General features: G+C 45.9%; 2 protein-coding genes across 7 annotated transcripts in view; one reads left to right on the forward strand and one right to left on the reverse strand.

The window, feature by feature from the left end:
- The window catches only part of LOC120394546 (frizzled-3-like), a 93,722-nt gene extending 79,872 nt beyond the window's left edge, over window positions 1-13,850 (reverse strand). Inside the window, 2 exon segments of the mRNA XM_039518766.1 lie at window positions 6,926-7,451; window positions 13,812-13,850. Coding sequence (XP_039374700.1) covers window positions 6,926-7,114 — 189 coding nt within the window. The 5' untranslated portion in view covers window positions 7,115-7,451; window positions 13,812-13,850.
- A 411-nt stretch (window positions 13,851-14,261) lies between these two features.
- LOC120394543 (F-box only protein 16-like) overlaps window positions 14,262-20,188 on the forward strand; it is a 49,311-nt gene continuing 43,384 nt past the window's right edge. For all 6 annotated transcript variants that reach the window (XM_039518761.1, XM_039518762.1, XM_039518765.1 and 3 more), the window contains exon 1: window positions 14,262-14,332. The gene's annotated coding sequence lies outside the window, so the exon portion shown is untranslated. The remainder of the gene's footprint in view (window positions 14,333-20,188) is intronic.

A 20,188-nucleotide genomic window follows, 5' to 3' on the forward strand; every position in this document is an offset into this window, starting at 1 on the left:
GTTGGAGTGTGCTTATTTCTTACCTGCAGAGGGACAACGGAGCCTGTATAGGCTGAGAGGGTGAACTTGTGTTGCTTGTAGCTGGTGGAGTCAGGGGGAGCTGACTCTTGGCACGCACAGACAAGACTTCCTCCCACTAAGGGCAGGTGGTAGCAAGGTGCCTCAAACCTGGGTACTCCAGGAAGCATCACATTTGGTGCAAAACTGATTGAAAGACTGTACACACAGTAATCATCAATAGTTTGTTGTCAAACCTAGGGAGGGGGGGGAAGAGAGAGATTATCCAGTGGGATCCCACAGTGGCCTGTCCTGGGTCTGATACCATACAATGTTTTAATTAATTACTTGGATAATGGAGTGCAAAGTATGCTTATAAAATTTGCAGATGACACCAAGCTGGAAGGGGTTGCAAGCACTTGGGGAGGCCCGGATTAGAAGTCAAAGTCACCTTGACAAATTAGAGAATTAGTCTGAAGTCACCAAGATGAAATTCAGTAAAGACATGTGCAGAGTATTACACATAGGAAACAAAAACATGTATATCAAATGCACAAGTACAAAATGGGAGATAACTGACTAGGTGGTAGTACTGGCTAAGAAGGACCTGGGAGTTATAGTGGATAACCAATTGAACAAGTGAACAATATGATGCAGTTGCAAAAAAGGCTAATATTCTCAGATGTATTAATAAGAGGATTGAACAAAAGACACAGGCATTAACTGTCCTGCTCTACTTGACACTGGTGAGATTTCATTTAGAGTACTGTGTTCAATTCTCGGCACAACACTTTAAGAAACATGTGGCTAAACTGAGTAGAGGGGAGAACTACAAAAATGATAACAGGTTTAGAAAACCTGACCTTTGATGAAAGGTTAAAGAAACCTATGATAAGCCTTGAGAAAAGAAGTCTAAGGGCGGGACATGACAATAGCCTTCAAACATATTAAGGGCTGTTATAAAAAGAGGATTGATCAATTGCCCTACATTCAGTGAACATGGAGAAGTAGTAATAATGGACTTAATCTGCAGCCAGGGAGATTTAGATTAGACATTAGGAAAACCTTTCTAAGGGCTTGGCTACACTGGAGAGTTGCAGCGCTGCAACTCACTCACTGTCCACACTTGCAAGGCACATACAGCGCTCTATCTCCCTGGCTACAGCGCTGGCTGTACTCCACGTCTGCCTGGGGAATAACGACTGCAGTGCTGGAGTGCCAGTGTAAACAGTGATTAATCTTACTACGCTGTAACTGACCTCCGGAATTTTCCCATAATGCTTTTAACTAAAGAACTCTTTGTTTTGTTATGATGCCTCTCTTTGTTTTGTTGTGAACTCGGGGCTCCCAGAGCTGCTTATCTAAAAAACAAACAGATACTGTTTGCTGTGAATGAGGCAGGCAGGGGGATGAATGTCCACAGCTAGTGTTTGCTTGAGGAGAGAAACAGCATGGCGAGGGGGAGGGGGCAGGGAGTCCATTGGAGCAGCTGCTTATCTGGTCTGAAGGCTATTTGCATTTAAGAGTGAATGAGGGGTGGGGGGAGAGGTCGGACTTTGCAAGGCAGGGAGCTGACACAGTGTCGGCTCCAAAAATCCACTCTCTCTCTCTCTCTACCCCACGCTCCCTGTCACACTCCACCCCACCCCCCGAATTTGAAAAGCACGTTGCAGCCACTTGAACGCTGGGATAGCTGCCCATAATGCACCACTCCCAACACCACTGCAAATGTGGCCACACTGCAGCGCTGGTAGCTGTCAGTGTGGCCACACTCCAGCGCTTTCCTTACACAGCTGTACGAAGACAGCTGTAACTCGCAGCGCTGCACACCTGCAAGTGTAGCCAAGCCCTAACTAAGGACAGTTAAGCACTGGAATAGGCTACCAAGGGAAGTTGTGGAATCCTGATCATGGGAATTTTTAAAAAGGTTAGACAGACACCTGTCAGGGATGATCTAGGTATACTTGGTCCTGCCTCAGTACAGGAGCTGGAAAAGTTGACCTTTCAAGGGCCCTTCCAGCCCTACATTTCTCCTTTCCCTTTGTAATTCACAGAATCCTACAAAGTCTCACTAATAGTTTCCAAAATTGTGTATCTGGCAGTTGTAGTGACTGCCAGATTCCAAGATTTGAGTTTTCATTTTGTTTGGGGCATCCTGAGATTTTCACATGCTAGTAAGATCAGATGTAGCGGTGTTAAAGAAGATCCTATGGAAAACTCGTCCATAAAAATACATAAGATCAGTTACAGCCAGGGCCGGCTCCAGACCCCAGCGTGCCAAGCGCGCGCATGGAGCGGCATTTTAATGGGAGGGCGGCAGGCGGGTCCGGCGGACCTTCCGCAGTCATGCCTGCGGGAGGTCCAACGGGCCAGCGGGGCGGCGGACCTCCCGCAGGCATGACTGCGGCGGGTGCGCTGGTCCCGCAGCTCATGTGGACCTCCCGCAGGCATGACTGCGGAAGCGCCACCGTAGGCGCGGGACCAGCGGCACGTCTGCGGGAGGTCCCGCGAGGGCACGGCGCGCCGCCCTGCTTGGGGCGGCAGAATTCGTAGAGCCGCCCCTGGTTACAGCACTGCAGAACACTGAACAACAGAGCCGTAAAAATCAGTCAGAGGTGAAGAAGTTTTCAAGTTTTCAAGAAAGGAGAGGTCTATAAATACCTGCTGCAGATACTCTTACTAGAATATCGTTCCTGTAATTTTTTTAAGGCTAAATACAAAAAGCAAGGAATTCCTTCTTGCTAAATTCAGATGTTAAATTTCTGCTAGGTTAACATAGGGAATAAATAAAACATACACAACTCCTATCATTCTACAGACTAAGTCTACTAGGCAAGAAAGAGTACTACGTTGGTGTTCCACAGAAGAGCCAGCATGGGAGACTAACCCACTTTTTCACTTTGTTCCATGTGGCTGCCACTGTGGTAACCAGTGTGGATCAAGGAACAGAGGCATAGTGTGCTTTCAGTAAGATCACTACTTAAATGGACAATTTTTTTTTTTTAATTGGATGAGAGCACTGATTAGGTATACATACATCACAGCAGAACAGACAGGGAATGTGTTAACTCCCTTCAAAAGGGAACCAGACAGGGGGCTGTCCCACCCAGAAGATGGTATTCAGTCTGCTGGGTCAGGAGACAGGATTCCCACCCGGGCTCAAAAGCTGCTATATGAACTGGAAGGGAAATCAGCTTAGGAAGCTCAGACTGAAGGATGAAGTGTTTGCTTGTATCTGCTTCCAGGTACAAAGAGGTAATGGAGCAAGGAGGCTCTGAGAAACTGCTTTAGTCCTACCAGAAGGCTGTGTTTATCACCAGAAACTCCAAAGCCCTATTTACATAAAGTTGTACCAATTAAAGGTGTCATTTTGTACCCATTTAGTTAAAACCAGTATAACTTGTGTACAACACTTGTATAAAAGTTTAAGCCTGCCTATATCAGTTTAGCTTGCACTTCAAATAGCCAGTTTAAAATTAATACAAGAGTTCACACAAATTGATTTAGCTAAACTGTTTCAACTTTTAAATTAATCCCTGTAACTTTTGTGACAGATAACTGCTAAAAGAAATTTACATCGCTGTAACTGCACCGATGTTGATAGACTAGTGCAGTTTTTCAAACGTAGACAATGTTCAAGTTAAGACTGTTCGGCTTCCTGGATCTGAAATAAAAACTCTTCAGCTAAATCAAAATGCGGAAATCCTTGGTCTCTAAACTCTTTGTGAAAATCTCTACTCTGGCCAGTTTTTCTAATGAGCCTAAATCTGAAAATAATTTTTAAGAGATTTCAGACTACAAGTAAATTCTGCTCTCATTTACTCTTGATTTGCACTAATATAACTCCACTGACTTCTGTGGAGTCACTCTGGAGTTTCACTGTGTAACAGAGCAGAACTTGGCCCTATGTACTAGATAGAACCCTTTTGTACACACAATTTCTAAAAGGAATGGAACAACAACTGTCTAAGTAGGGATTTTTTCCTCTTCAAGAGAAAGAGAATCTCTCCTTCAGAGACTCAGTTGTGTTTCCTACCTAATGCCACACAAGTTAAGTACCCTGTTTAATTAGGTAAATAAAGTATACTCCATTTCAAATCATCTGGATAACTAAACCACCGAAGCCAGACCCTCATCCACACCTTCACAAAAAGAGGAAGAAAGACCTAAAATATTCTAAAGCCTTATGCAAGATTTTGACCTCAAAAGACAAACTCCTTATTTATTGGCTCAGAATTTGAGCAGAAGGTAAGAAGTTGGTACTGGTAGTTTTGTGGAATAGAATGATGGAAAATCTGCTTAATGTTCTCTATTTTTTACTTTACAATAGAGATTTGTGTTGGTATTATCGCTTTCTGAGTATCATGTTCGAGGAGGTTTTTTTCTTTATAGTATGTGTCTTACAGTATATAATATACATTTTAAAAACATTTTGGAAATGAAAATACTATTTTATTCAACCTATTTTCATTTGCAAATGAAAATTGAGCAAAGATGAGCAATTAGTAATTATTTAATTTCAAACACCTCTCAAACCACCTTTATTATTCTTTATCAAGTACTATGCTATATTATACCTGCATCTGTCTTGTCTTATGTCATCAACACCTCAACTCATTGCCAAATGTGATTTCTTTAAGGAAACCCATGTTACTAAACATGTTTCCTTAACATATCACCAGCTATGAAGACAAAACAGTAGCTTAATCTTAGTCAGCATTAATATAGTTTGTTGCTTGAACAGCTGGTAACTGGGCATAATATCAATACCAGATTGTCGCTATCTCATGGGAGAAATGGGGAGAATGCATAAGGGACAAACAAACCCTTATCCACAGTGCCCATACTATCGTCATTAAAGTGCACTAGCGATACAACTGTACATTTATAGAGGCAAAAATATGGAATAAAATTCCATGTTACAGATTAAAGCACTAACATTACCTGTGTCAATCACACACAGAACTCATGATCCCACCATTTAGAAAGGACATAGGAGAGCTAGAGATATGAAAAGAAAGGGAACAAAAACAATACAAGAACATGGAAACTATATTTCTAGAATATAGGAAGACACACGATCATGTGCACCAGCGGTTCTCAACTGGGGGTCCGTGGGACCCCACCACTGAAACCCCGAGCCCTGGCAAGCCCTCACTTACGGGCTGAAACCTTGAGCTCCCCTCTCCCCCACTCAAGTCAGAGCAGCAGGGAGATGAAATCCCGAGCTCCTCCTCCCTCTCCCCCATGAAGATGCAAGCCGTGGGGCTGAAGCCCCAACGTGGGCAGAAGCCCTGAGCCCATGAGCAGAGTTGAGGGGGCATGAGGGTGTTGCCCCCCAAAACTGAACTGCCTTCCCCAGAGTGGGGCAGTTCTGGGGGCAGCTCCACAGCCCCTCACGTCTCCCCCTCAGCTTCCCTCAGGCCCCACCCTCTGGCCAGATCCTAGGCAGGAAACCGGAGCCAGGCAGTGCGGAGCAGCTGCTCCTCAGGCTGGTGGTGCCATGGACTGGGCAGCCGTGGCATTCCCCTGTCTGCTGCTGGTGCCTAGGGTTGCAGCTGCTCCTCAGCTCCCAGCCCCCTTTGACTGCTCACGCAGCTGGTAAGAGCTGCCCAGGTGGAGACCTGGCTCCAGGAGAGCCCTTAGAAAGCAGCTACCGGCACACAGACCCAGGCAGGTGTGTGGCTTGCTGAGGTGAGTCAGGGGGTGGTGGCAGTGCACACAGCTAGCCTGAGCCCTGTTGGCCCTTGTCCCCTAGCTCCTCCCAAATAGAAATCAAACTACACCTGTGTCCAAGGGTCCCACCTTTGGCCCAGAGCCCCAAGTCCCCCCTCCCCACCGGGCCCTGGAGTTTTTATAGCATGTTGAGGGGGGCCCAGAAAGAAAAGGGTTGAGAACTCCTAGTGTGCGCAATTCCATCACAGTACCATTGGAAAGCCAAATCTTGAGAGCTGCTGAGCATTCAAACTCCCACTGCTTTAATCAAATCACAGCCAAGCTCTACAAAAAGGACTTACTCAGACACTGTAAATGGAAGGACAAAGATTCCTGGTATATAAACAAGAGGCCAGTGGAAAAGACTCCCAAGTAGGTGACTGAAGCACCATCACAAGAGATATTCAAGAACAGATCAGACATATTAGTGGGAATTATACTATAAATGAATAAAGTGGATGGTGTACAGCCATCCAACAAAATGTGGTGGTGGGAAAACGGAAATGAACGCAGATAACTGGACAAGTCTTATCTGGATTTATTCTATAGATAAAAAGAGTAGTAAGGTACAATTATAATAACAAAGAAAGTTTAAGTTCACCAATTCCCTGCCTGAACAGAAGCAGCTTAAAGGAATAGTTTACCAACAGATATTCTTATAACCTGGGAAAGCACATGCATATATTTTTCCATCAGACTAGTGGGACACAAAGACAATACAATCTGTAAGAACTAAGGAGGCAAAAATCTTCCATCCAACATCAGAAGGACATATTTTTATAACTAAGTCCTCCATTGGTTGTTTAGCATTACTGTATAAACTAGTTTCTTGAAAAGTACTTTAAACTAACTTTTGCTGACATATTATTCCAAATATGCATTCTCCATCAGCCAAAAATATTTAAAGCTTGAACCCTTGAGTACTTTTGAATGCAAACAGTTGTACTTATTTATGTATATATGAACGATGTGGTTACACATTTGTAGTAATTCTTAATAGTATATTTTATGGAATGATTTGTAAGGCAAATGGCATCTGGGAGCCTTACACTTTTCAAACAATAGGACATTAAGCAAAATACTGAAACTTTATTATAAAATATCCTTTATATAACCATCCTTCTCCTTAATTCCCAATTGCCAAAAATAATCCCATGGTCAATTAAAGGCCTACCAAATACATACTTTCGAAAGAAAGCAGATTAATTCTTACCTCCATTGCTAATGCTGCAGTTTGCTGGTCATAATGATTCAGAAGATTAGGCATAAAGGTGGTATTGTAAGGCAGGTCTTGGCACATCCTCAAGATGATGGGCTCACAAGAAAATAAACTGTGTCCACTTGTATGCCCCACCAAAACTTCCAAGAACAAAAGACAGCAGAACATCAAGCAAGTAGCCATCCTTCCACATGTGAATGGGAGCCAGTCACTGAGGCCTGTCAGATTATTCAATGTACACTTTCAGATATACATGTACTGAAGGTCTGGCTTTAATGCCAGTATTTTTGCTGCTTGTTTGTTAAGATTCTTCAAAAACTGAAATACTATTTGTGCTGACAGAGTCTTATTCACTCAGTCTGACAGAACACTTGAGACAGATGGGACATCTTGACTTTTCTTTTCACATTATGAAGGCTGTATTAGGTTAATGTGTCAAGCTGATTAACCACATTCCCACACGATAGAACCCATCCTGTTGAAACAGCAGCTGAGCTATGTTCTTCTTTTATTAAACAGCCTAAAAAACAAACAAACAAAACAGTAAAACCACTATAGTTATCTTCAAAATTAAAAATGTAGTTAATTAATATAGAACAATATTAGCACAATAAATATTTAAGGTAATTTATTTGTAAGTGCTGAAGCCAAGTAATTAAATCAAGAGACCCAGAATCAATTTTCAGTTCAGATTTTTCAGTCTGAGCAGAAAAGGGCTAAAACAACGAGGAGTCCTTGTGGCACCTTACAGACTAACGAATTTTTTTGGGGCATAAGCTTTCATGGGCTAGAACCCATTCATCAGATGCATGCTCCAAAAATAGCTCTCTCTTCCTATAGGGAAGGAGGGAAAATAGAAGTGACAGTGTTTCTATGTGATGAATCCTAAATATTTCCATCAAAGAGACATTAAGGCCTGGTCTATACTTAAAACTTGCACCCACACAGCTACAGCACCCACACCCCTGAAAAGGCAGCTACGCTAACCTAACCTCCAGCATAGCCACAGCTAGGGCTATGGAAGAATATCTCCACTGACCTTGCTGCTGTTGCTCAGAGGTGGAGCTCCCACCTGCAACTGAACTTAGCCTCCAAATTTGAAACTGCCCTTTGAAGAATTACAACTGAGTTTTCTGTGCAATTATTTTTAGTGGAATATTTACACATGTTCACAGATTGAACATTTAAAGTTTTTAATTCTGAAGTTATCCATATTTGTTTCTATAAAAAATTCACAAAGGTATACAGAGATAAAAGTCAAAACGAGCTAATTATTGGGAAGAGGAATTAGCTGTTGCAGGATTGCTCAAATCAGCTACTTTTGTTTCCAGATTATACTGGCCTGCCTCTGACACATCAGTTGTGCTCTGCCTATTCTCTTGGTAAACCTTTAGGCAGGCTGGGCAGATGATCTGGAAGTGAAAGGGTCCTGGAGGAGACAGGAGCTTTAGAAGAGAACAAGAAGATGAGAAAGTAGAGGAGTATTGGCACTTAACAGCTCCCCTAGCACCACTGCCTCTGCTAACCAGCATATTAGGCAACATCAGACTAGGCAAGAGCCTCTGCTCTGAAGCATCAGCATATCAAATGACACCACAGTGCTGCTGTCTCAATAGGCCTGGGAACCAAGGCAGCAACATCAGGGAACTACTTCAAGCACTGATGCCTAGGCACAAAGGCACTGGATTCCCCCAGCCAAGGCCTCCCAACATGTCTTCATTCTCTTACATAGTCACCACATCCTAACTAATCTCTTGAAAAGCCTATAGCCCCACTCACTCTACCTCACCTCCACCAAAGTGTGGGAGCAAAAAGACGACTCAGTGATATATGTGACTGGGACTAGTGTGTGTTTGACTAGGGAGGCATGAGCAGGGAGTCTAAAGTGCTGATACTTCAAGGCAGAAGCTTTTAAGGGTTCTCCCAGTGCTGCTTCCTTGGTTCACTGAGTACCTCAGCATAGAAGAGCGAGCTCCTATATACCTCAGGCTATCCAGAGAGCTCAGGCCTCTCCCAATCAGGCCCTGCTCTGCAATGGCACCCAGGTCCTTCCACATCTCCTTTTTGTTTTGAGTGCACCATGTTGCTTACCCTCTAGGAACCATTGCAATAGCTGAAAATAAGTCAGAGCACAACATACTCCACCCATCCCTGTCCCCAAAATATCTTGAGGCTGAGAGCGGTGAACGAAATAGTGTACGGCTGTTCTGGCAGTTTTAAACTGGCTGAGGAACCCCTTTATGCAACTGTCATTCCCTGGGGTTCTCTCTCTCTCTTCACAATGTAAAAGGGTCAGAAGTGGAGAAGTCTGATCCAATATGGTTTGAGCCTTGAGAATGGGGGCCAAAGTGGAAAAAAAATGAAGAGGAGGAGGGCTAGCTCAGTGGTTTGAGCATTGGCCTGCTAAACCCAGGGTTGTGAGTTCAACCCTTGAGGGGGGCACTTAGGGATCTGGGGCAAAAATCAGTACTTGGTCCTGCTAGTGAAGGCAGGGGGCTGGATTCGATGACCTTTTCAGGGGGTCCCTTCCAGTCCATATATTATATTAAGACAGGTCTAGAGGGCCCCTGTTCTCACTACCACTTTATTCTGGAGGAGTATTAGAAATGGAAACCTAAAGCACAGAACTCAAACCTCTAACCAGATTGTTATTTACAAAAGATTCAATGTAAGCCATCACCCAGATAACTGTTGGTTCAAACAAGACTTCCAATAGAACCTCAAGTGCCACATTAATATTTCAGAGAAGAACCAAAGAACTGACAAACATAATAGGTTTGCAACCAAGAGCCATACTGGGTCAGACCAATGGTACATCTTGCCCAGCATTCTGTCTCCAACCATGGTCAGTACCAGAGCTTCAGGGGGAGTGTATAGAACAGGGCAATTTTGGAGAGATCCACTGTTGTCTTCCCCTCTCAGCTGCTGGCAATCAGAGGTTTAGGATCATCCTGAACATGGGGTAGCATCCCTCCCAATCTTGACTAACAGCCACTGATTGGCCTCTCCTCCATGAATTTATCTAATTCTTTTTTTAGACCAGTTGTACTTTTGACCATCAAAACATCCCATGGCAATAAGTTCCATGGGTTAATTGAGCATTGGGCAACAGGGGATGGTTCACTTGACGATTACTTGTCCTGTTCATTCCTTCTGGGGCATCTGGCATTGGTCACTGTCAGAAGACAGGATACTGGGCTAGATGGACCTTTGGTCTGACCAATATGGCCGTTCTTATTATATGAAGGAGTACTTCTTGTTTGTAGTAAACCTGCTGCCTATCAAATTCATCTGGTGACTGCTGATTTTTGTATTGTGGGAAAGGATAAATAACACTTCTCTCTATTCACTTTTTCCACACCATTCATGAATCTAGACCTTTGACCAGATCGTATTACCCATCCAGTCACACTGACTTTGAGGAGCTGCAGCAAATGTGATGGTATGAAAAAGCCCTGAAAATAGAGAGCCACTGCCACACCAGTGAAATGGATCTATACCTCTCATGATTGCTGAAAACCATTCCCTCTACTAATAGAAATTGTTAATGCCTTCAACAGTTGCACACCTGCCAAACTTTCTGAAAAATGCAATAGTCAGCTCAGTCCTCAAAAAACCATCACTTGACCATGAAGATCTCTCCAACCTCTCACTCATGGGCAAAATGAATGAGAAAGTTGCAACCCCAAGCTCTACTAACATGTGGTATTAGCCAACATCTTGGCTGCCCCACAATCTCAATTTCAACCAAGGCACAGCACAGAGACAGCCCTAGTGATACTAAAAAAAGAGGATGGCCTTGAGATCTTGCCTCTGTCAATGGTCTTAATGTTCATGTTCAAACTCACATTGGATCTCTCTGTAGCTTTTGACACAGTAGACCAAGAGGCAGGAGTAGATGGCACAGCATTATAATGGCTCCAATTCATTCCTCTCCAGCAGAACTCAGAGGGTGACATAACTGCTCTTACTTTCTGTAGGCCCTTACCTGTGATGTCTCACTGGGATCCATAATATCCCTCTTACACATCAATATATGGGAGCGATAGTAAGACAATACGCTCAGGTATCAAGAATATGCTGGTGACCCGCTTTACATATTAGTCATCAGTCATGCAACCACCACCTTTTCTAAGATGTTAGAATGACTATAAGAGATCAACTCTTGCATGAAGAGCAGCTGTCTCAAGCTTAACACAGGCAAAAATCAAATAATGCTAGTGAGAAGGAGGAAAATGCTTTGAAGAACTAACCAGACACCATTCCCAACTTCTACTCAAGGTGTACAACCCCAATTGTCAAAGTGGATTGAACCTCAGGGTCCTGTCGCACCTCCCTACTCTTGGCATGACCAAGTATTCATCCAGGCACTGACACTACTTGGTCATCTAAACATCAGTGTATAAACATGCCTTTTCACCTCCAACTTGCTTGGAAATTTCACCTCTTCCTCCTGGACAAGAACCTAGCCATAGTAATCCATGCATTTGTCTCTTCAAGACCATTATGTTATTGAGGCCGAGGTGTCTGCTAGTATAAAATGCTGTTATCACCTCCATGGTCCAGGTCACCATGAGCACAACAGGCCTTCCTCAAAAGCCTTCACTAGCCCCCAGTCAGTTTCAGATGGCAACCTGAGCCCTCACTTCTAATCTTCACAAACTATTAATGGATCAAGCCCTATATATTAGGAACTATGTTTCAGTCTAGGAATGGACAATGCAGATGACAACGCCCAAGACAATGTGTGTGAGAACTATGCATCCTTGGTTGATGGGATCCAGCCACAGAATGAACTTCCAGAGTAGTTTAGGAATTGTCATATTTGATCAGACTCAAGCACTATGTAGTCCAGTATCCCACCTCCAGCCAGCACCGGATGCTTCAGAGGAAGTTAAGAACCCTGCAGCAGGCAGATCCACCACATAAGGTCTCATCCTGATCTAACACAGTTTGGTTTAAAACTGTGATGCATGAAGATTAGGCAAATCCAGAGACCAAACCCTGATCATGAAACACTACAATGCCTTCCTCTTCAAAAAGGTTTTCCACCTTACCCAGAATGACACTCTCAATATTCACACCCCCAAACACCACCAAATCTGACTGCCCACAACCCTCCCAACAACAAAAAACCCATAACACAAGTAGGGTTTTTATCCTGAGAAGGGAAAAAAGTCAGATATCGTGTAACCCACACACCTTCTGGGTGTGGTGTTGTCCCATCTAGTGGTACCAAGAACACTTAGAGACAGATAAAATGAGTCTGCTCTACAGTCTTAGCTAACAGCCAGGTGGCTTTTAGCTCATGCAGTAGAGGTTCATATACTAAGCTCCAGAGGTTCCAGGTTCAATCCCGTCTGCCCATGACTGGGGTCTGTTGGTGTTACAATTGCATTGAATCCTTTAGGGATTTTGTTATTGCTATTTGTTTTATGAAGAACTCCCATAGATCCTATGGTGCTAGACAGTAATATAACACTCAGAAACTATTTGCAAGGCCAGAACTGTAGGTTGAATCTGAAGCAAAAGCTAGAGAAGATAGGCTACAAAACCTATTACCTATAACCTGAACCATCCATACCCTTTAAAAGGAAAATGCCTAAGTAAAACTAAAATGCAGAGAATAGGAGAACTGCAATATGAAAAGCCAAGTATGTGACTGTATTCCAACTGTGAACGCTAACCATTTTTAAACTAGAATCAAGAGCTAGACATACAGTTGATCTACTCTCTGGTGTAGACAGGAACATGCCATAATGTACAGTTTTTAATTTCCTGGTGGCAATATTTCTGACCACACTACCTTTTTTGGTTCTTTATCAGGCCTATAAAACACACATAATTATACATGCACATCACTAAAAGACGGTAGTTCAGTGTATCACATCAGGCGACACCAACACACCTACCCTGGGACACTAAAGACAAACTGCAAGCAAAAGGATCAGGAAGTAGCTAGTGAGCCAGTTAGTTATGGACTTCAAAAGACTAATTATAAGCACATACATAAAGGCTTAGTTACAGTATTATTACATACATCGCAAATGGCAAATCCTACAGGGCAGGTACCAACTCTTAAGCGTAAAAGTAATATTAGCAAATAAGTTTCACAATTAATACTAAAAGAGATGAAGAGCAAACATACTTGAAGAATGGGAAGATCACACAGATGGATGCGCTCATGGAGAGCAATCGCAAAGGGGATAGATGTTGGGGAACAAGATGGCAACTTCAACCCCCGCCCATTCCAGATACAGGGGGAATGGGGCGGGGGACACTCCCCACATTCCACTTCAATTACAGTCAGGGGGGAGAGAAACCACACTGCAGTTTTCTCCCACTCCATTTCTGTTACAGATTAAGGGGGAAACCACACCACATCTCCCCCCATTTCAATTACACTGGGGAGACGCACACCACACATCTTTCCCCACTGTAGTTACAGACAGAGGGGGAGAGGAGAACCACACTGTACAGTATTCTCCCCCCCCCCCCCCGCAATTCTTCCCCTCAATTCTCGTGGCAGACAGAGAGGGGGGGAGGAAGGGGGGGGAACCAAACTACATTTTCCCCACACACTCCATTTCAAGCACAGATTGAGGGAGGGAGGGGGGAGCCACACACTATTCCCCCCCGCCCTCCATTGCGGGTCCAGGTGGGGAGTGGGGGGAAGGGGAGGGGAGAAGCTCTCCATCACACGCCTGCTGAAAGAGGGGTTCTCCCTCTTCTTCTCCTTCACTCCCACGGGATCTGGGGGGGGGGGCGCTTCTGACCCAGCCATTTCCCAGCTCAGCCCTCTCCTGCACCGGGGTCTCCCCCTCCCCAGCGCTGTCCCGCCCCCGCCCTGCCTGCACGGGGGCAGTGTGTGAGCTCTCACCTCGGAGGATCCCCTCCACCCTGAAGCTCCAACGGAAAGGGAGCGGGTCGCCCACCCCCCACACCGAGGCCCAGGCTACCGCACTTACCTCGGCCCCCGCCCTGCCTCTCCGGCCTCGCTTCTCCCCCGCCCACCCCGGAGCCGGCGGCGCAGCGCGAGGAGGAGAAGAAGGTAACGGCCGCGCCTCCCAGACCCCCCACGGCAGCGCCAACCCCAGCACCCCCCGCCCCCAACGGCGGCCTCCGGCCAGCCCCGCCCCCTGTCGAACGCCGGCCCCCGCCTCCGCCCCTCGCGCCGTCACTCCCCGCCCCGCCCCTTCGGACCGCCCCGGAGAGCAGCGAATCAGAAGCAGCCGGCTGGTTGCTAGGTAGAAGAGCCGGCACGCCGCGGCTCGGCCCTGATTGGCTGCTTCCCCCGGGGCGCTAGGCACTGTTTCCATGGCAAAGGGAATAAACTTGCCGGGAGCAGAGGAGACGGGGGGGCCGTAGAGGGGGGCGCGGCTCCGGAGCACGGGAAGCCAGGTGAGAGCGTGGGGGAGGGGCGTATCCCCGCCAGGGGCATCGTGGCGATGGGGGGTATCGATATCACGGTGAGGGGGCGCTCGGGGTATCGCCTCCATGGCGGTCAGGGCACTGGGGTATCGATTCCCGAGACGCGGGGGGCGGGGTTTCTGGGGCAGCACTCGGGATTACCAGCTGGGGGTGGGGGATGGATGTCACGGGGCATGGGGCGCACCAGGGGTGCAGAGGGGGCACTGGGAGTTATGGCTGGGGGGCATTGGGAGATAGTGGTACCCCAGGGCGGGGGGGGGGCACTAGGGATGGGCAGTGCTGGGGGCGCGTATCGGGGGATATCACTGCTGCAGTCTGCTGTGGGGATACTGGCGCCAGAGGGGGCAGGGGGAGCACTGGGGGATATCCGAGCATAAGGGGGATATTAGTTGCAGGGGAGCACTGGGAATGTCTAGAACCACAGGGGCCACTGGGGGATACCAGCACCACAGGCTGCTGTGGGGCATATCAGTTCCACGGGGTGCAGGGAGAGAACTGGAAATATACAGTACAGTGCAGGGGTACTGCGGGATGTCAGGGTCCAGGGAGCACTGGGTGCATGGGGGAGGGGATATCAGTGCTGCAGGGTGAAAGGGGGAGTACTGAAGGGAATTGATGCCATAAAGCACAGGGGCACTGGAGGCTGGCAGAATGCAGGAGAGATGATGGTTTTGATGCCATGAAGAGCATAGGGCTTTCAGTGCTGCAAGGCCCAAGATGCATCCTGGAGAGGATCAGTGCCATGGGGCACTGGTGGGGATTATAGATACCCCAAGGCAATGGGGAGCTGTGGGAGTTAGAGACTGTGAAGGGCACAGGGGGTATCAATGCTATAGGGTACCGGGGCACTGAGGGGTATTGATACTGCAGGAATAATAGGGAGTATTGGTTTCATGGGGTGTGGGGAGCACTGAGGTATCGATGGCACATGTCACAGCAGGAGACTTGGGAGGAATTGATGCCAAGGGTGGCACTAGATGCTATCAATGTTGTGGGAAGCAAAGGGGATATAGATACTGCAGGGCAGTAGGGAGTATCGACTCTATGGGGCTGTATGCTGCAGAGAACAGGGGGCAACGGGGGAGTTTCACCGCCGAAGGTCATTCAGGGGGGAGGGAAGAGGGCTGCAGGGCTATTAATGCCACAGGGTGCAGGGAGCCCTGGTGGTATCAAAGCCTCACAGTGCAGGGAGCATGGGGTGGTGGTGGGGTATACATGCTGTGGAGGCTCAGGAGATATCAGTGTACCCTGTTTGGGGGCATTAAAGCTGTGGGTCACAGGTAGAGGCTGTGGGAGGGACTGATGTCATGGAGGCCCTGGGGGGATCATTTCAACCAGGAAGCACAGAGACGATCAATGCTATGGGGAGTAGAACTGGGGATATCAGTGCCTTGAGCAGGGTATCAGTGCCTGGAGTGGAAGGGGGTATTGATAATATAGGGCATGGGGCTCTCACAGGTATTGAGACCACTGGGGGTGTGAGGGTGTCAACTCTGGAGTACTGAAGGGTGTTAATGCCTTAGGATAGTTGTTGGCAGAGGGGACACTTAGTGGAACACAGCACCTTGCAATGAGATGCAGCAGCAAGAAGACCTTGTAACTTATACTCGTACTTATTTTGCTGCCCAGCCACTCAACTGCTTTCTAGGTTTCTCTCTGTTTCAAATGATTTTCCCCCAGATCAGTCCTCTTGCAGTTTCTCATGCTGAGTCTCATATTCTTAGTTAGTCTATAAGGTGCCACAGGACTCTTTGTTGCTTTTCTCATATACTTTGTTCTTTTTGGTCTATATACTCTAATCTCTCTGGCTCACCTTTCTATTACTATGGTTTGCAACAGTTGAAATCCACAGACGACAGTACACCTCTACCTCGATATAACGTGACTCGATATAACACAAATTTGGATATGACGCGGTAAAGCAGTGCTCCGGGGGGGGGGGGGGGGCTGCGCACTCCGGTGGATCAAAGCAAGTTTGATATAATGCGGTTTCACGTATAACGCGGTAAGATTTTTTGGCTCCCGAGGAGCGTTATATCGAGGTAGAGGTGTATATGTGAATTAACTACTGTTGACTCCCAGGATGATCATTTACAAGCAGTCCTCTCTTCCTTTCTAAGCCTTACAGTTTGGTTAGTTCATTCCAGGTAAAAGTCACACTTATACCATCATGTGGATTATGGTTGTTAGATTATTTCTATGTAACGTGTTTTTAAACCTGTGGGTACATGGGTCTCTGATGAGCCAGGAAGGCTTAATAAAACAGTGCCTCTGCAAGACTTATTCTGACTATGATTTGCAGAAGGCGAAGGCCCGGGAATGGTATTCCAGAGGGTTAAGCCTAGATTAACATAGCTAAAGGAAATGAGTTTAATGCCTTAGTTAATATGATCTGATCATACATAGCATTAATCTTTCTTAAATGCATTCAAATTATTTTTTAAAACAAAGGGTTTGACCCAGCTCCTATTGAAATAACAGAAAGTCTTTGTTATCTTTAATGTGAATTGGATCGGGGGAATGAAATCATTCTGCTGTAGTAAACAACTCCATTTGCTAGGAGTGCACAACTGTATCATAAAGCAACCAATAAAATCCTGTTATAGAACACTAGGATTTGTCTGCTTGATTCTTATCTCAAAGGAGCACATATACCAATATAGTTCTGGATTCTAAGGAGCACCAAGCATATTACCCATATAATTAATGTTACCCCTGGCTATCCATAATAATCCTTAGTACTTGTATGGCCCATTTAACCTTCAAAGCACTGTACAAAGATTCATTAACTGACTGAATTGTGAAGGAACCATTGCAAGAGCCAATCTCCACTGGACTGGTGCTGGACATCTTGGGGAAGAAATGTTGCCTTGTCAAAGAGAAGTCTTAGTGACCCAGAAAGGACCAAAGAAGAGAGCTGATAAAGGTACAGCAACTCAGGAAATGCCTAGGGGACAACAAGGGTAACCCTCACCCATCAAGCTGGGTGTGGTACTGCAGTCCTTTTCCCACTTCTGGCAGCCCATATAGGTTGTCAACATTGGTTGGCAGGACTTCAGTGGCTCAGCCCTCCACCCAAGTCACAAAGTCCAAATGAACCCCTTCTGGGGTAGTACAGAGGTCAATAACTAATAATCTGTTTGCCCTCCCTAGAGTCTTCCGCCCTGGCTATGAGCCTTTTAAATTCTGCTTGAACTAAGAATTAGTTAATTCTAACGAAGGCCTGCCCCTTCTTGGAGCTTACACCATTTAAACTGTGATCAGTAAGGGAACCCATCCTGTACTCTACTGGGGGTCCCCACCAGGGACCCTAGACACAGCAGCCACATACTTGTCTTGGTCTCTTCCTACAAGGCCCTTTTATCTCCCGCCCTATCTCAGCACCAGCATCCTCAGGGGCTTCTCTCTCTGCAATCTCTCTGTGAGTTCAGCCTACCATAAACTTTACTTATTTGTGCGGCTCCTGCAGCCAAAGAAGAACTCCCACTCCTTTGCTCCTGCCCAAAAACTGACCTGCTACAGGACTGCAGCTGCTTTTATCTGAGCTTGCTGGGCTCTGATTGGCTGTCACTAGACCTTCTAGCCCTTGGAGGAACAGGTCTCTCTGGCTTCCAGATGGCTGTTCAAGTGGGCTTTTCTAGGAAGGCCTAGAGGACCTACCTTTTCCTCCCACCTCACTGTATCCTGGGGCAGGATGTAGTAGAGCAGCAGGGATCCATATGTGGGGTACCAACGGAGTTTGCTGCTAATATGTACAGTCTGTTCCTAGCCTTGCTGATTTAATACACGAGTACAGCAATGGAAAAGTGTTCAATTGCCTAAGTAGTATATACCTCGATAGCATTCTCACCACGTACTTTTGACAGGTTTCCACACCCCATTTTGGGCTTGTGTCCTGCCATCTGTTTCCGTTGGTGTCGAGGTTTGGTGCCGTTGTTCATTTTGAAAAAGAATTTTTTAAATTATTTTTTATGTTTGAATAGGGGGCTTGTTTCATCTTGTGTTTGGCCACATTTAGAGAAAAAGGTTGAAAAAATAGAAAGAAAGATTAAAAAAAGAAAGATTTGGAGAGATGATTTTTAAAGAATAGAAGGAGAGGAAAAAATAAGCACAGGGCAAAGAAAAAAACGGTTAGAGAATCAAATAAAAGCAATAAGAGAGTCCGTGTTACTGAACACTTGCAGAGCAAAGCATCCTACCCCAGCAAGTGTCGGTAGTGAAATTATAGGTGTTCTGGGTGGTGAACCTTGGGAGCTGTCCCCGCCTCACGGTGGAATATCCGACGCCGTTTTACAGCTACATCCCAGAATGCACTTTTTGAACCAATTCTTTCATACCACTAGACTAGGAAGGTGTCCAGTCTGTGAAAGAAACATATTGAAACATCTCTGAGGGTGAAATCTTATCTCTATTCAGTTTCTTAATGTATTAGACATAGACTTGTGTGTTTTACTTTATTTTGCTTGGTAATTCACTTTGTTCTGTCTGTGACTACTTGGAACCACTTAAATCCTACCTTCTGTATTTAATAAAATCACTTTTTACTTATTAACCAAGGGTATGTATTAACACCTGGGGTTGCAAACACCTGTGCATATCTCTCTATCAGTGTTATAGATGGCGAACAATTTATGAGTTTACCCTGTATAAGCTTTATACAGGGTAAAATGGATTTATTTGGGGTGTGGACCCCATTGGGAGTTGGACAGCTGAGTGTTAAAGACAAAAACACTTCTGTAAGCTGCTTTCAGTCAAGCCTACAGCTGTTAGGGCATGTGGTTCAGACCTGGGTCTTGGTTTGCAGCAGGCTAGCGAGTCTGGCTCAAACCAGGCAGGGCACTGAAGTCCTAAGCTGCCAGGGCAGGAGAGCAGGGGCAGAAGTAGTCTTGGCACATCAGCTGGCAGCTCCCAAGGGGGCTCTGTGATCTAACCCGTCACAGCACGCATATTCCAATTCTGGCACCAGACCACCTAGGCACTGAGTACCTTAATTGGAAAGGGTATTTCTCTATGGTTCTTCAGGTGCTTGTGGATGTTTCATGGACATTAACGCAGGCTGGTCCAGAAAGGTGCATGAGGCACGCATCTTTTGTAACACTGGCCTGTTCAGGAAGCTGCAAGCAGGGACTTTCTTCCCAGACCAGATCACTGTAGGGGAAGTTGAAATGCCCATTGTGATCCTGGGAGATGCCACCTACCCCTTAACACCATCACTTATGAAGTATGAAGCCATACACGGGGCATCTTGACAGCAGCAAGGAGCGGTTCAACAACTGGCTGAGCAAGTGCAGAATGACTGCTGAGTGTGCTTTTGGCTGTTTAAAGGCCCGCTGGCACTGCCTATATGGGAAGCTGGACCTGGCCGATGACAATATTCCTATGCTTATAGTCACGTGCTGTACTCTCCATAATATTTGTGAAGGGAAGGGTGAAAGCTTCGCTCAGGACTGAACCACTGAGGCTCAATGCCTGGAGGCTGAATTTGAACAGCCAGAGACCAGGGCTATTTGAGGGGTGCAGTGCAGCAATTTGAAGCTGGAAGCCACTACTATTTGTTTCTATGCTTGGGAGTGCAATGCTTGTAATGCTAGGAGGTGATTGTGGTTGGTGCAGACAATGCACTGTGGAGGTTTAAGATGATTATCTGTTGCTTTGCAGGGCTCTGTTTGCTTTCAATTAATACTATCTTCTCCCTGTATGATGAGGCATTCCCAACTCAGGTTTACACAGGTACTTAAGGGAGGGATCATAAAAGCAGCTGTCTAAGGAACTGAAAAGGGTGCTGAGGGAGTTGGCTGATGTGATTTCAGAGCCATTGACCATCAT

Source organism: Mauremys reevesii, unplaced genomic scaffold, assembly GCF_016161935.1.
Source record: "Mauremys reevesii isolate NIE-2019 unplaced genomic scaffold, ASM1616193v1 Contig64, whole genome shotgun sequence".
Classification (NCBI taxonomy): Eukaryota; Metazoa; Chordata; order Testudines; family Geoemydidae; genus Mauremys; species Mauremys reevesii.